Source organism: Camelus dromedarius, chromosome 11, assembly GCF_036321535.1.
Source record: "Camelus dromedarius isolate mCamDro1 chromosome 11, mCamDro1.pat, whole genome shotgun sequence".
NCBI classification, from domain to species: domain Eukaryota; kingdom Metazoa; phylum Chordata; class Mammalia; order Artiodactyla; family Camelidae; genus Camelus; species Camelus dromedarius.
In genome coordinates, this window is record NC_087446.1 from 37,222,552 (window position 1) to 37,237,950 (window position 15,399).

The window sequence follows — 15,399 nt, forward strand, 5'->3', positions numbered from 1 at the left end:
GTAAAATGGGGAAAACAATCCTATTTCACCAAGCATTATGAGAATTATGCAAGTTAATCCATGGAGAAGTCTAGAATAGTGACTAGCACATAGTAAGTTTTCAACAAAGGTTAGCTATTGTTATTTTTCTTATTTTCAAATGTAAGTCTCTGCTCTAGGCTGCTGAGAGTACAGAGAAGATGAAGGCTAGCCCACCCCCTCCTCAAGATATGCACAATTGGATATGAGACAGATAAACATTACCAGCGAATAATGATAGATGTGACTTTTGTAGCATGGTGTGCTGCGGGGGGGGGGGGGGTCCTCCAAGGAGTAGAATAGGAAGCCTTCCTGGAAGAGGTGCTATTAGATCTGAGCTTTGAAGGGTAGGACAGGAATCCTTCCTGGAAGAGGTGCCGTTAGATCCAAGCCTTGAAGGGTAAGGTAAGACCTTTAGACTGTTATTTGCTGGTGAAGTGACCTGGAAGAGGGCAAAGGATGAGTTGAAAACCCAACTATTAGCATCTGCAAAGAAACATTTCTTTGTGGTAGGGTTTGCCACCACCCTCCTCCAAGTCATGACCCAGGCATTCTACAACATCCTCTCCCTGCGTGGAATTATGCCCATTCCTGGGCATGCTCACATATACTGCTGGATGGCAAGCTTGGACCTTTGCTTTCAGAGAAAGAGGCCTGTGCTTTTCCTTGGTATGGTTGTGTAAATGTTGGCAGGGCCTGGGTCCGGGGGTAGGCAGGACCAGAGGCGGGATGGGCAGAGCACTGGGAGGCAGGAGCTTTTTCTTGGGAGTTTCACAAGGCACAAAAATTCCAGACCGTGCCTCAGCCTCTTCAGGATATCCTGTCATTCAGTGAGCACATGTATACGGTTGAGAGTGGCCAATTTCACCACGACCCCTAGGTGGGCCATTTTTCCTGTCTAGAGGCAGCTCTCACATATCATCTGCCTCAGTCTAGGAAAAGAAGGGGAAAAGATTTAAAAGCAAACACTGAAATGAGAAAGAATTCACTGGTAATTCATCAAACTAAGTTAAAGTAGCTAAATAGTTCTGACAGGTGCCTGACGTGGAGAAGGAGAAAATATTTCCTCACCATGCTACAAAATTTTATGCTCTTCTTTTTCGGATTGGTGGTACAAAATCTCTGTTCCCCGCCTGAAACTATGGAGCAGGTAAGATGAAACTTGCATTTTTAAAAAAAAAATGTGTTAATTTTCATGATTGTGTTCAAAAGCTTTTTGCTTTCCTATGCTGTCATGGGCAAAGAGCTATCTGGGCTTCACAAAATAAAGCAAGCTTGTGGGTAGGGTCCTAATGGTGATCTGTCTGAAGATCGCCCAGTGGATTCTATTCCTGTGTTAAAACGCCAATGCTGGGATGTCTGATTTAGTGCTAACTTTCCTCTATCCGTTGCGGATTTTGCTATGCCTTTTTTTTTTTTTTTTTTTTGGTGTGTTTTAATAGTCTCATCACTCTGAATACCTCCTGCTGCATCACTGTAAATGTAGAAAACAACAATGGCTGTAGAGCTGAGTGGGGAGACACTCTAGGGAATTCCAGGTTGGGTGATGCCTGACTGAGAAACACCGTGTTACAAAGTGCAGGAGGAATTCACCCCTCTACCTACCACAAGCCATAGTAAGAGCGCCAGGTGCAGCCGAATCGGTAGCCCTTGTCAAGTACACCAGCACACCTGCCTGTCCAGCAGGCTCACATGAGTTGTCATCATGGAGCAAGTTCAGTACCAGCTCAGCAGCAAGTCCAGACTAAAGGACGGTAGGTGAGCAGCAATGTGGGTAGTTTATTTAAAACGCATTTCACAGTGTAGGATTTCTGCCCCACTAGTACTAACATGTAGGTATGATTCTGCATCTGTGCCAGGCCAGTTTTTATCAATGCTAGTTTTACTCCAGTTGGCTGTCCTCCGATAATGTTTTTCACTAAAACTTTGGAAGATGGTATAACAATTAACTGCTCCTGCTCTGAGGTTAGATAGGGGTGAGTCTAAACTGGGGCTTTTCCTTAACAGCTATCTCTGAGGACCAGTCACTGGGCTCCACAGTCCCTCTGAGCTTCAGTTTCTCCCCTCCCGGTGCTCCACAAACAGCAGTAATCCTCATCCTTATCATCACCACTGAGTGCTCGCTCTAGTACAGAAGTCAGGCCTTGACTGATGTTTAGAGCTGAGTTTACTTTTCAAGTGGGACTGTATGAGAGAGACACTGAGCTGTCCCATTTGAAAAGGATAATTTTAAAGGTCAAGGGGATTTCCTGAAAGGAGAGAATTCTGACCTAAGAAAGAAAACACAAAGCAATGTCACTCCATATACATATCCAAATGGGAAATCCTGCTTTTGAAAAAGGTAGAGGTGCCCTGACCATTACAGGGAGTTAATTCAAATTCTATCTAAGAATGGCTTTTATTATATCACAAATAACATTCCAGTGCTATTTTGATTCATAACGATCACCCAATGAAAACTGCCAGAAAAGACAGATTTTATTTTCTACATACCACACTGTACAGGGTGCAGGGAAGAGCAATAGCTGATCAAGGAATCAGAAGGCCACTAACTTACAGGTGACCTTGGGCGAGTCACCAAACCTCCCCTCACCTCAGTTTTCTCCCCCTAAAATGAGGATAATGGGAAAAAAATAAGGAATTCATTCGAGATTGTGCCCTTAGCAAGATACAGAGCTTGATTCCAAGCTCAGGTCTTTTTGAGTCCCAAGTTCAATGTTTCTTCATGCTGCAAAGCTGCTGCTTGGTGGGAGAGAGAGGAAGGAAACTTGGGAGAAAAATCCATGAAGGATCAGTGCCAGCATCATGAACAGAGGGATCCCAAGACAAGGCCAAAGTGTGTCTGCATTATTCATTTTAGCAGCTAATTCTCTGCTACCTGATGTTGCTAAGTGACTATTTCTAGTGTGTCTGTGTGATTTCCCACCAGTCACTCATTCAATCAGCAAATATTTACTAAGTACTACTATGTGCTAGACACTATTCCAAGTACTTAGGGAAATGCAGTGGACAAGACAGAAGATCGCTGCCCTCATGCCCACATTCTAACTGGATTGTAATCAAAAGATTGCAAACATCTTTGGAGCAGGAACTGTATGTTCCATGGCATTTAGCACCCAGACTAGACTATTCCTATGGAATCAATGCTGAAAGAATATTCCTGAGACCTAATGACCTATGAGCAATTGATGTCAAACAACCTGTTTACAGTTTACCAATTTGAAAAGTGTACCCTGCAGTAGACCTCAGGTTTCCCATTTGGATATGTGTAGTGACGTGACCCTACTTTGCTGGACTTCAGAGTTTGGACCAGTATGGCAAACAGGTGTTACGAGCAGCTCCTTTCCTCAGCCCACCCCCCACAGACATTGCTTGTTGATCCCAGCACTCTTTGCAGATAATTTGGAAAGATGCACCAGTCATTGCCAGTCAGCCTCATTGCCATCCCTGTCGTTTCATTGGTGTGAAGCCAATGGAGAAGTTTAGTCATTTCAGGCTCTGCTAATGGGACTTGATTTCTTTTTTTAATGTTTTCACAGGCAAAAAGATGTGATAAGAAGTCTCTCCTTACAATTAGGACTGAGTGCCAATCCTGCTCACTCAACTTTGGAATTAAGTGCCCAGATGGTTACACCAAGATTACCAATGGCACCGTAGGGATCCGAGACTGCAGGTACTCATTATGAGAAGATATGTGTGCTACTCAAAGGATTGTGAATCCAAATTGAAACTTCTCAACTCTAAAACTACAAAGCATTTCCATGGTTTTCTCTTACGCTAAGGTCACATTGAGCCCAAACTTCAATAACTCACAACTATGACCTTGAGCCTACAAAATATATTATGATTCACATTTTAATACAAAATTGATTACTTTGCATTGCACAAAAATACTCTCCCTTCATCTTCCCCTTTATTTTGAAAAATCTGGGTTTTGTTTCTTTTGGTTCTAGTCCAAGCATGTTAAAAAGCCTCGGATCTGATAGTCACCTTACTAACTAGCTATGCACCCTGATGCTAATTAGAACCCGAATTAAGGAGACAAATGAATTACAGCTTTGCATTTTATGTGAGTTGTTGCATTCTTGAAGATCTCTTATGATTCAAAGCTCTCATAGTATAAGGCTAATCCTTGCAGAGGGTAACAAGCAGTTCTGCCCACCAGCTCGTGGGTTCAACTATGCAGCTCAAATGCAAACACAATTTTTAACTTGCTTAGTCTAATTTAAGAATTAGACAGTACTCAATAACTTTGTTTTTAATTCGGAGATGGAGGATTAGAAGACGCGTATAAGATGAAAATTTAAATACTGCTATATCACACTATTTTAAATTCACATTTGCTTCATGCAACTGCATGGTATTTTAAAACCCAAAATTATCATTTTTAATAGAAGTTTCCCATCCATTAACTGGACTGTAATTAGGAACCACATGCAGCAGTTGGCCACTCAGTTACACATATTTGCAACCAGATTCTCTGAGAAAGTGCATCAGAAAGCTTTAGGGTTCAAGGTTAAAATTATATAGGGACTTTACTGAGAACTTTTTTATACTGCTTTCTTGTTTTCACAGCCAGGTAGGCACTTGGTTATGTGTCCCCCACCCCACTGTGCCCCTTCCAACACACACACACAGGATAAGATAATTGCCCTCATGCTGTTTGTTTTAGAATTGAAGACTTTGATCTGTTATTCAGTGATGCTGAAATAAACCCAAGACTGTTTCTTGATGGGACATTTGGTTCTGTCTTTGGCTCTCCCTTAACTTTTGTTTGTGAAGAGATGCCCCTGCCTGTATGCTCAACCTTTCAAAGCAATCATCAACTCTATCTCCAGCTCGACTGCCCATAAAGCCAGCAGCCCTGCAGTTAATCAGCTACATTCCAGGGACTGGTTTAGGAGTACAAACCTGAACTTACCATCTCACTCTTCTTAACAGCCTGGTTGAAAAATGATATTCTTGGAGGAATGGCTCTAGATACACTGGAGCCAAATCCTGGAATAAGCCATCCATACAGAGATCCTTATAAATAGAAAAGGATTTAACCTCCATAGAATAGCTATTCCAGAATTTTTCCTCAGCTGGTGCAAAAATTGTTCTAAGGAACTTATTGTATCTTGAGGAAACCATGACAAATATTGCTCACTACTTCATAGCACTTCTCACAGAAATTTTCTCTCTATGGTATCTGCCAAAAAAAAAAATGCGCAAATCCTGAACAGTTTATTTTAAATGTACAGATACTGTGCATCACATAACTCTTGATCTTTCCCTTCTTGCATCGGCTGCTAGGACACTCATTGGCAAGTTTGAAGCCCATCTCTAGCATGTACCTAACATCATTTCTTTCATCTACTAACTTCACTTCTAACGTTTTAGGTATTTCACCATTATTTTCATTGTTCCCTGGTTTTTTTCCATCCATTTCTTACAGTTAAAGATGATTCATGACTAAGCTTTATTTTTACCTAGAAAACAAAATGTGTCCTATCTATGCATTTTTTAATTATAGGCAAGTATAAAGACCTAAATAAAAATCTGGGGCAACCTCACTGCCCAGAGTTAACTGCATTGCTCTAATCATGTGTTAACATCTCTTTACCCTCCAAGGTACACCTTTGAGGTAAGAACATACTCGCTGTCTCTCCCTGGATGCCGCCATATCTGCAGGAAGGACTATCTCCAGCCTCAGTGCTGTCCCGGCTACTGGGGCCCAGACTGCATGGGTAAGTGGCACAACACTTTTCCTAACTTTAATATTTGCTTCTCAGTGTCTCATTTTACAGAAAATTGAAAGGAAGGAGGCCTGATAAGAGAATGTTAACATCTTTTTCAGCTGAAATTTCCATTTCAGTCTATGCGTAGAAAATCTTTCTTCCCTGTCAGCTTTTATATAGATATCTGCTTTCTTCCATTTAGAGATCTATCTTTAAGAGAATTCCTTTACAAGTCAGAAAAAGGGACAATTGAAAGGATATCTATTTTTATTTTTTTTAAAAAAAAGGTTATTGACAATAGAGAGGAAGAATGCTGGGCTATTGCAACCCCAATACAATTTTCGTTAAGAAGACACTTTATTACAATATCTCAGAGACTGTAGTTCCTGTTTGGCAAACAGAATAATCATTAGCTCTTCTAAAAATTTAAGTCTTAGGATGCAACATCAAACTCTATAATGACTAGGTTCCAATGTAAGAAAAACCACTATCCAAATCTCAGTCAGTGGTATAGACTCCTGTGGTCAAGTGTAGTATTTGTTAGCTGAAATTGAACGTCTATCATGGTTAAAGATGTTAACAGTCAAGTAGTGACTAAGTCCTTGACATGACATGCAAGTAATGTCAGAGCCACCCACCCTTTTTTTTTTTTTTGACAGTGAAAATCGGTCATTTTAATTCATGAATTTACCATTTGTGTTCCATCTTCTACGATGTAATGCAAATATCTCCTTAAGGATCTACTTAAAGAGATTTGTTCTCTTTGGCTTTGTTTTTTCTCATTAAAATAATATAAGCACATTATACACAGCTTGGAAACTTTAGAAAGGTATAAAGAAAGAAAAAAATAGCAGCTAGTATTCTGTCACACAGAGGAAATTCTAAGTAGTTTGGCTGATTTCCTTGGTCTTTTTTTTTTTTTTCTCCCCATATGGCTTCTAAATAGTTGAGCTCATATTACATGCATAACGTTCCCTCCTCTTTTTTAAACTACTGATTAAATGAATAATAGCTTCCATTTACTCCAAATGGCTGACATTAGGTACTAGAGAAGTAGTTGGCCTATATAATCTGAATTAATTCTTAAATCTTGAGTTAGACATTTTAACCCCATTTTGCCTATGAGGAATCAGCTTTGAGTGTTATCTCTTGCCTGCCTCCTTTGGGGTGGTAAGTGATGAAGCAAGTTCAAGTTCAGGGCTGCCTGGCACCAAAGCCTTCTCTCTTTCTATGCTGTCCCACTCCCTGAAGCAGAACTTGTCAAAAGGAAAAAAGAGAGATGTCCCCAATGTGTTTCTAATTTCTCTTTTTTTTTCTATAAATATTTTTTAATTTTATTTTTCCCATGTTTTTCTTTAATTGAAGTATAGTTGATGTACAATAGTATGTTACAAGTATACAATACAATATAGTGATTCACAATTTTTAAAGATTATGCTCCCTTTATAGTTATAAAATGCTGGCTATACTCCCTGTATTGTACAGTATATCCTTGTGGCTATCCTTGTAGCTTATTTTAAACCTAATAGTTTGTATCTCCTACCCCTATCTGGCCCCTTCCCCATTCCTTCTCCCCACTGGTAACCACTAATTTGTTCTCTGCATCTGTGAGGTTGCTTCTTTTTTTGTTGCATTCACTAGTTTGTTGTATTTTTTTAAATTCTACATATAAGTGACATCATACTGTAGTCATCTTTCTCTGACTTATTTCATTTAGTATAATATCCTCCAACTTCATCCATGTTGTTGCAAATGGCAAAATTTCATTCTTTTTTATGTCTGAGTAGTATTCCATTGTGTGTGTGTGTGTGTGTGTGTGTGTGTGTATACACACACACATGCATATATATGTTTTCTTTATCTGGTCACCTGTTGATGGACCCTTAGGTTGCTTCCATATCTTGTAAATAATGCTGCTATGAACATTAGGGTGTATATATCTTTTTGAATTAGTGTTTATGTTTTTTTCGATTATATATCCAGTAGTGGAATTGCTGAATTATATGGTAGCTCTATTTTTAGTTTTTTGAGGAATCTCCATACTGTTTTCCACAATGGCCGCACCAATTCACATTCCCACCAATAGTATAGGAGGGTTCCCTTTTCTCCACATCCTCGCCAAAATTTGTTATTTGTGTTCTTTTGATAATAGCCATTCTGATATGTATGAGGTGTGAGGTGGTATCTCATTGTGGTTTTGATTTGCATTTCCCTGATGATTAGTGACATTGAGCATGCTAATTTCTCTTTTGATTGGTAGGTCCCTTCAGCCCTCCCAGTCAATGCCTGAATCATTCTCCTTACCCTGGAAAGGTCAAGGTTTGGACCTTAGGATACCCTCTTTATAAACTGCTCTCCTCTGTTTCACCCCAGCATGTCAGCACTGTGTGTTTCTGAGTTTTTCAAATCAGAATCAAGCAAATAGCCTAGACTTCCAGATTTCAAGAACTTGTTTTTTAGCACCAAATAGGGTCATGGTCACATCTAGTTCACGTAGCCATCCTGATTAAATTAATTTGCTGTTCTCTTTCTAACCCACGAAAGCTAATGTGATTCTAAGCTAATTAATCAGACACACCACAGGGAAAGAAAAGGCTTTGTCTAAGATGCAGTAGCGAAGATTAGCAGGTCTAACATAATGACAGACCACAGCCCAGAAAGCAAAAGAACATTGAGTCAGCTACCAGAAAGTTTTAGATTTGAGCCTATTTCCACCATCACTGGTTTGGGCAAATGACTTGCCTCTTCTCCCCCAGTCTTTCTAGCTGTCAAATGTAGAGGTAAAAAGTCTTACTTTACAAAACTCTAGTAGGGATTTTAAAACATCCATACAGAGGAAAGTACCTGGCAGAGTCTATGACACAAAGAAGTCACTTTGTAAACATTTTAGAGATAAATGAATGAGCAAAACAGGCAAAACAGACTTCTGATAATGAAAGGCAAATAAAATGACTCCCTTTCTCTGGGCCCTTTTTAAATAGCAGGTAGGTAATTAATTAAACAGACCCAGCCAACAGGATTCAATATCTTCTGTGGGTTTCATGTATCCCACTGGGCTATGCGAAAACTGGCAATACTCAAACACCCACAGTCAAAGGAGTCTGAAGGCTCCACTGAATGTTCCTCCTTTCCCTGTGATCAGTCTCAAGGCCAGAGCAGCCAAATGTGAAAACCAGGATATTTCTTTCTGCTGTCTTCTCACTGGGGCAAAAGGGCACTTCCCCTTAACTTTGTCTTCCAAACATAAGAAATGTCTCAAAAGGCTTCCTTCCTTTGGCTCAGGAAAGAGATAAGTTCTCTACATGGCTGTGTATTTCACCTTTCCCAGTTTGTGGTGATGACAAGCAAGATCTTGACAATCCCTTCACACTTCTGCCAAGATAAGACCATTTCAGAGCTGCTGACATGTGTGCATCCTTCTTTTTGAGGAAGCACAAGCCTTCCTCAATAGCCTTCTTTCCAAGGCAAGCGTGGCACCCACTTCCACAGGTACATTCACACTCATCACCTCTGGTTGCCTTTTAAAATTATTTTAATAGTACCTTATTCAAATTTAGAAAATGCTATAATCGATTCTGAAAACTTAGACAACATAGGAAAACACAGTGAAAAAAAAGACTCATCATCTTCCAAAATTAGGAATATGGCACGAATTCTCACCTGGGGGAAAATATGTCCTTGTGACATAAGGAAGGTGGGTCTACCCACATGTAACTTGCTTCTCCCTCGTTAAAACTTGCACTGCTTTATCAAATCTGTGTATGGGAGTCTCTTCTCACTAGCGCAAAAACATATTTTTACCTTGAAACTTAATCACATTTGAACACCCAATAATCTATTGAGAGGAAAGAGGTTTTTTTGATTTGAACATCCCAGCTCTTTTTTATCCCACTGTGAACATGAATGGATTTGCCCAGAAACTCTGAGTAATGGAAAAATATTGTGGGCATAGGGTTGCACAGAAACTCAGCTATGGCCAAAGCAGTCCAATTATTTCAAAGGGAAGTGGTCTTGATTCTTTGTGAGGTCAATGTCATCAAATTATGCACGTTTTTTTTTTTGTATCGAGTTATTTGCATCTTCAGACCTCTTTCTGTTTCCTGTTATATGTTCCCTGCCATTTGCTGCACAGGTTGCAAATAATGGACTATGTGGATTTGAAACCACTCTGTTAGGCATGCCCTTTTAGCTCTGAGTGACTAACACTGAGTTCACATGAGGATCCTATTTCACATCAGTTTCCCAGGCCGACCATTCCAGCTGGAGCTATAAATGGAATATTTACCATTTATAAAAACCAGGACATATTCTCTGCCTAGCACTATACATCAAGCTTTTAAACAAAAGTAGTGGCATGAGTGGCCACCTCTGGAGTTCCTCCAGAGATAAAGTTACAGGAAGGTCCCTGGCCTCTTGCTGGGCAGGAAGTTCATTATCTTCCTTTAAAGAACAGAATAGCTGATGATTTGCTGACAGCTTGTCATGGGTACGCCTTCTGCGTGAGCAAAGTCACAATGCAAGAGACCACCAGAGTAGCAGCGAGCAAAGGGAAATGTGATAATGACTGAAAATAGCCTTATCACTGCTTGGCCCTCCACAAGGCCTCAGTAATGTGCCCTTAGAGCACACTCTGTAATAGTTCTTTCAAGCGTTGACTGCTGAGAATGTGATTTTTACCATCTCTTTTCCTTAATGGGGGCCTGAGGTGATAGAAAATGATTTGAGAAACAGGAAGAAGTTTTCCACTTTTACCCTAAAAAATTTTATTTTAGAAGGGAACAAGTTGTGTTCATAAATTGGTAAACTTAAAGCGTTTGATTTAGGATATAAAATGTGGACTCTGTATACTATCACACACCTGCTATCTTTTTTCCAAAGTTCCTTCCAGGGTTGGCCAACTCCTAAAAATCAAGCATTTTTTGAGCACCTACTATATGCTACACATAGTCACTTCCATAATAAGCCACTCCCTACCCCAAGGGTCTCACCAATTGATGAAGGCGAGGGACACAAAAGCAGATAAGGAAAAGCAATCATGCCTGAGAGTCCAGGTGAGGGCCCTGGGGCGTTGAGGGGGTTTGCAGCTCAACCAAAGAGAGCAGCTCAGAAGTGCAGAGCAGACTAGGAAACGAGCTGTCTCACTGCAGAGCCCCAGCTCCCATCCACTGCTGTCTCCTTACCCAAATGCCTGCTATGTTGGCAAGTCAACTGCTGGGAAGGCAGCCTGCCCCCCCCCCCCCCCCACTAGCCTGCTGCTGGGAAATCTTGCTTCCACCATTACCTGAGTGCCTGTCACTGCCTGGAGTTGATTCCATGAACTGAGTTCCCCCTAGTTCCCACACATGCAGAGAGGCAGTGTGGCTTTACAATAAGATTATCAACTCTGAAGTTAGCCTGCCTGGCTTCCATTCCCAGCTTTACCCCCTTCTCCTTCGGAGACCTTCCAAGTGACTTACCCTCCCTGTAGGGCTGCCAGATTTAGCAAATACCAATAGAGGACCCCTTGTTAAATCAATTGCAGATAAACAACAAATTGCATACAATACTTGGGACACACTTATTCTAAAAAAATTATCCATTGTTTATCTGCAGTTGAAATTGAACTGGCATCCTATATTTTATCTGGGAAACTGATCCTTCAGCCTCAGTTTTCTCATTTATAAAATGGAGATGGTGATGCTAACATGTCTACCTCCAAAGGTGATGCTGGGAGTTAAGTGAGCGGTACATATAAAGTCCCTAGGATGTGCCTAGCAGATGTAGGCATTCAGAATATGCTAGTTATCTTTTCTGTCTTTTATGGTTCTCAGATTAGTGGCTGGCCTCTTTATTTCAGGAGGTGTGTTTTGGTTTGATTTTCTATTCTAAGGTACTGATCTGTGTACTTTGGCTTAGTGGTTAAGCACTCAATCTTGAATCAAGCCTGATTGTAATGCCAGTTCCAACACTTACTAACCATGTAATCTCCAAGTTACTTACCTCTGTGAGCTTCAGTTTTCTTATCTATAACCTGGGGAGAAAGAGGAGGAAAAGGATGATAACATTCTATACACCTGTTGCAAGAATGAGACCATGTGTATAAAGTACTTAGCAATTAAATGCTTAACAAATTCTATTCATCTATTATTGAGCGATAACTATTTTCCTGCTCACATTTTATGTGGCTTATGGTCCCTTGAGTTTATTATTTTTCTTCCCACCATTGTCATCCTTTCTGTGGAACCCATGAATCACCCTGATGTCTCAGGTCAAAGGAAAGGCCTGCCCTTCAGGAATGTGGGCACAGTAGGTGGCTTTGTCTACGCAAGCTGCTGTAACAGAACACTGTTAACAACAGATGTCTATTTCCCATAGTTCTGAGGGCTGGGAAGTCCAAGATCAAGGAGCCAGCAGATTCGATGAGGGCCTTCTCCCTGGCTTGCAGGCAGCCTCCTTCTCTCTGTGTCCTTGCGTGGCAGAGTGGGAGCTCTCGTCCCTCTTTCTCTTTTTATAAGGGTACTGATCCAATCATGGGATCCTCACTCTCATGATCTCATTTAAACCTGATGATCTCCCAGAGGCCTCACCTCCAGATGTCATCACGTGGGAGGTTAGGTCTTTAACCTACGAAGTTGGAGGGCACAGATATTCATTTTGCCCTTTATCCCTCTGAGTCACAAGCCACTGGCAGAGAGGGCTGACCAGGATGACAAATGTGCTACAGAGAAAGCCTCGTGTCCCCTGCAGAATATGTGATGTTGAGGCTCAGGAAGACCCCAGGAGACAGCAAATTCCCAACTAGCAGATGCCCTCACCCTTAGCACAGCCATAAGCAGACACTTGATGGGCCCTGAATGGAGCAGCTGCTCATTTCCGAGAAGGAGGCATTGGGGCCCCTCTTCAGAAATAAGCCGGCAGCACAGAGGCTGCCTCAGCGGCCCCTTCCTGTCCACAGCAAGAGGCACACGGGCCCCTCTCTGCCCCGACTAAACCTCCTTCCCTTTCTTGTGAAGACACAGAGAAAACATTACCAGCTTTGAAGATAAATGTAGGCAATTAATGAATGTTGAATTAATTAATTAAATGAATAGCTGGTAAAAACGTTTATGCCATGTAAAATAATTATAAGCAATCCATACACAGAAGCCCAACTACAGCCTTTAAGGTCAGATGGGACGGGGTGGGAATCATTCTCTCTGACCTAATGGCCGTGTAACCTCATTACCCATCCTCTGCCTCAGTATCCTTGTAGATAAAATGCTGCAAATAACCACTTTCCAGGGTGAAGATTCACAGTTCAGAGCTGTAAAGATTAAATACACTGAGATAATACACATAATGCGCTTGGCATTCCACCCTGGTCCTAGGCTGCTAATAACAAGAAGAAGAAGAAACAAGGATAAACACAAAAAGGAAACATGGTCAAGTTGGTCTTTCTAAGACCAACCTCTGGCCCAGTGGCTTGCTAAATGGTTCTCTGGAGCTGAAGAAATGCTTCCTGGACATTGATTTTCTTACAACTACACTAAAGTATTCAAATGAAAAGATTTAGAGACTGAAGGTAGGAGATTGTAAACGCACTATGTGTTTAAAAATAGCCCTTTCTGATTCTAGTGCCTTGGTTTGTTTTCCTTTCCAGTGAGTATAAACTATAGTAAGGACACCTCTGAGATCTAAATAGAAATAAAGATTCATTAATTAATTTTAGGGACATTGTTTGAAATCTATCATTAAGGCATGTGATCTGCTTATGGATTTTTTCTTTTTTTTTGTTTTTTAACATTTTTTATTGATTTATAATCATTTTACAGTGTTGTGTCAAATTCCAATGTAGAGCACAATTTTTCAGTTATACATGAACATATATATGCTTATGGATTTTTTCATTTACTCCCAAGTCATATAAATTACATGCAGTAAAATTCGCCCTTTTTTGGTACACGGTTCTATGAGCTTTGACAAACCTCAGTAGTTGTGTGACAAGCACCATGATTAAGATGGAGAACAGTTAGGTCATCCTCCAAATTTCCTTTGTGGTCAAGTCCTCCCCCAACTCCTAATCCTTGGCAAATACTGATCTATTTTCTGTGCCTCTAATTGTGCCTTTATGTTGTATAATTGAAATCATAGTGTAAGTACCTCTGTGAGACTGGCTTCTCTCACTTAGCATGATGCTTTCGAGGTTTGTCCATGTTGTTATGAATATCAGCAGTTCGTTCCTTTATAATATTTCATAGTCTGCTGTTAGATGTCTCTACTCAAGTTTATCTCTTTACCAGCTAAAAGATATTTGGGCTTCCAGTTCTGTGCAACTAAGGATAAAGCTGATGTGAACATTCATGTACAGGTTTTCATGTGAGTGTAAGTTTTCATTTCACTTGAGTAAATACTTGGAAGTGGGAGTCCTGGATTGTCCATTGAATGTATTTTAACCTTATATGAAACTTTGAAACTGTTTTCAAAAATGTCTGCATCATCTTTTTTCATGCCTACCAACAATGTATGAAAGTTCCAATTGCTTGGTAGCAATTAGTGTAATCAGATTTTTTTTTTCTTTTAGCTATTCTCATAGGTGCATGGTGAGTGGCATTTCACTGCAGCCCATTTTAATTTGCATGATTCATGTGTTTATTTGCTATTCGTATATTGTTCAGGTTGTTTTCTTACTATTGAGAGTTCTTTATAAACAGTTGAGAATACATGTCCTTGATTTGATACGTGAATCAAATATTTGTAAATATTTTCTCACAGTCTGTGGCTTGTCTTTTCACTCTCAACTGCCTTTTGAAGAGCAAACATTCTTAATTTTAGTGAGGCCAAATATTTCCGTTATTCTTTTGTAGATATTGCTTTTGAATCATATCTAGAACTCTTTGCCTAACCTAATGTCACAAAGATTTTCTTCTGTACTTTCTTCTAGCAGCTTTATAGTTTTAGGCATTGTTTTTAGGTCTCACCATCAAGCTAATTTTTGTATGTGACTCGGTGTGGATCAAGATTCATTTCTTTACATTCAGGTCCAATTCTAGTCTCATTTCATGAAAAGACTGTGCTTTCTCCATTGAGTTGCCCTTGGATCATTGTAGAAAATAAATTGACAGTTGATTTGTGGGTCTATTTCTGGACTCTCTATTCTGTTCCAATTGATCTGTATGCCTGTCCCTTCACACTGACAGTACCACACTATCACGATTACTGTAGCTTTATAGTAAGTCTTGAAATCGGGTAGTCTAAGTCCTCCAACTTGGTCATTTTCAAAATGATCTTGGTTAATCTAGTTCTTTAGCTTTACACTCTGCGAGGGGCATTTCATGGCTTCTGTTCCTGGCAAAGAGAACCTTAGGAATCTGCCCGTTCCAGGTGATTAGAAACAGCTAGTCCAGTGAATCACCCTTAAGGGACCTCTTGCCTAAATTTTTAAAAAGAAAGGATTGCTAATTATCCCCTGCAGAAAAAGGAGGCCCAGACTTTCTGGACACAGTGTCACAGTCTTGGGAGCTAGGATGGGGAAAATCTCCCCAATTCCTCTGTGATCAGCCTGTAGCTAGAATCTGGCTGTATTTACAATAGATGACTCTGCCCCATTTTCTGCTCTGTATGTTATTACAAGGCATGAGCCCAGTGGAGGGGACACCCAGAGGATGATAGAGTTGACTCTACCTCAAAGACAGGGTCCAGGAGA

At 40.4% G+C, this 15,399-nt stretch overlaps 1 protein-coding gene across 1 annotated transcript in view; it reads left to right on the forward strand.

Moving 5' to 3' along the window:
* Positions 1-1,090: 1,090 nt before the first annotated feature.
* The window catches only part of STAB2 (stabilin 2), a 133,698-nt gene continuing 119,389 nt past the window's right edge, over positions 1,091-15,399 (forward strand). The window contains exons 1-3 of the mRNA XM_031462915.2: positions 1,091-1,168; positions 3,558-3,691; positions 5,632-5,747. Coding sequence (XP_031318775.2) covers positions 1,091-1,168; positions 3,558-3,691; positions 5,632-5,747 — 328 coding nt within the window. The remainder of the gene's footprint in view (positions 1,169-3,557; positions 3,692-5,631; positions 5,748-15,399) is intronic.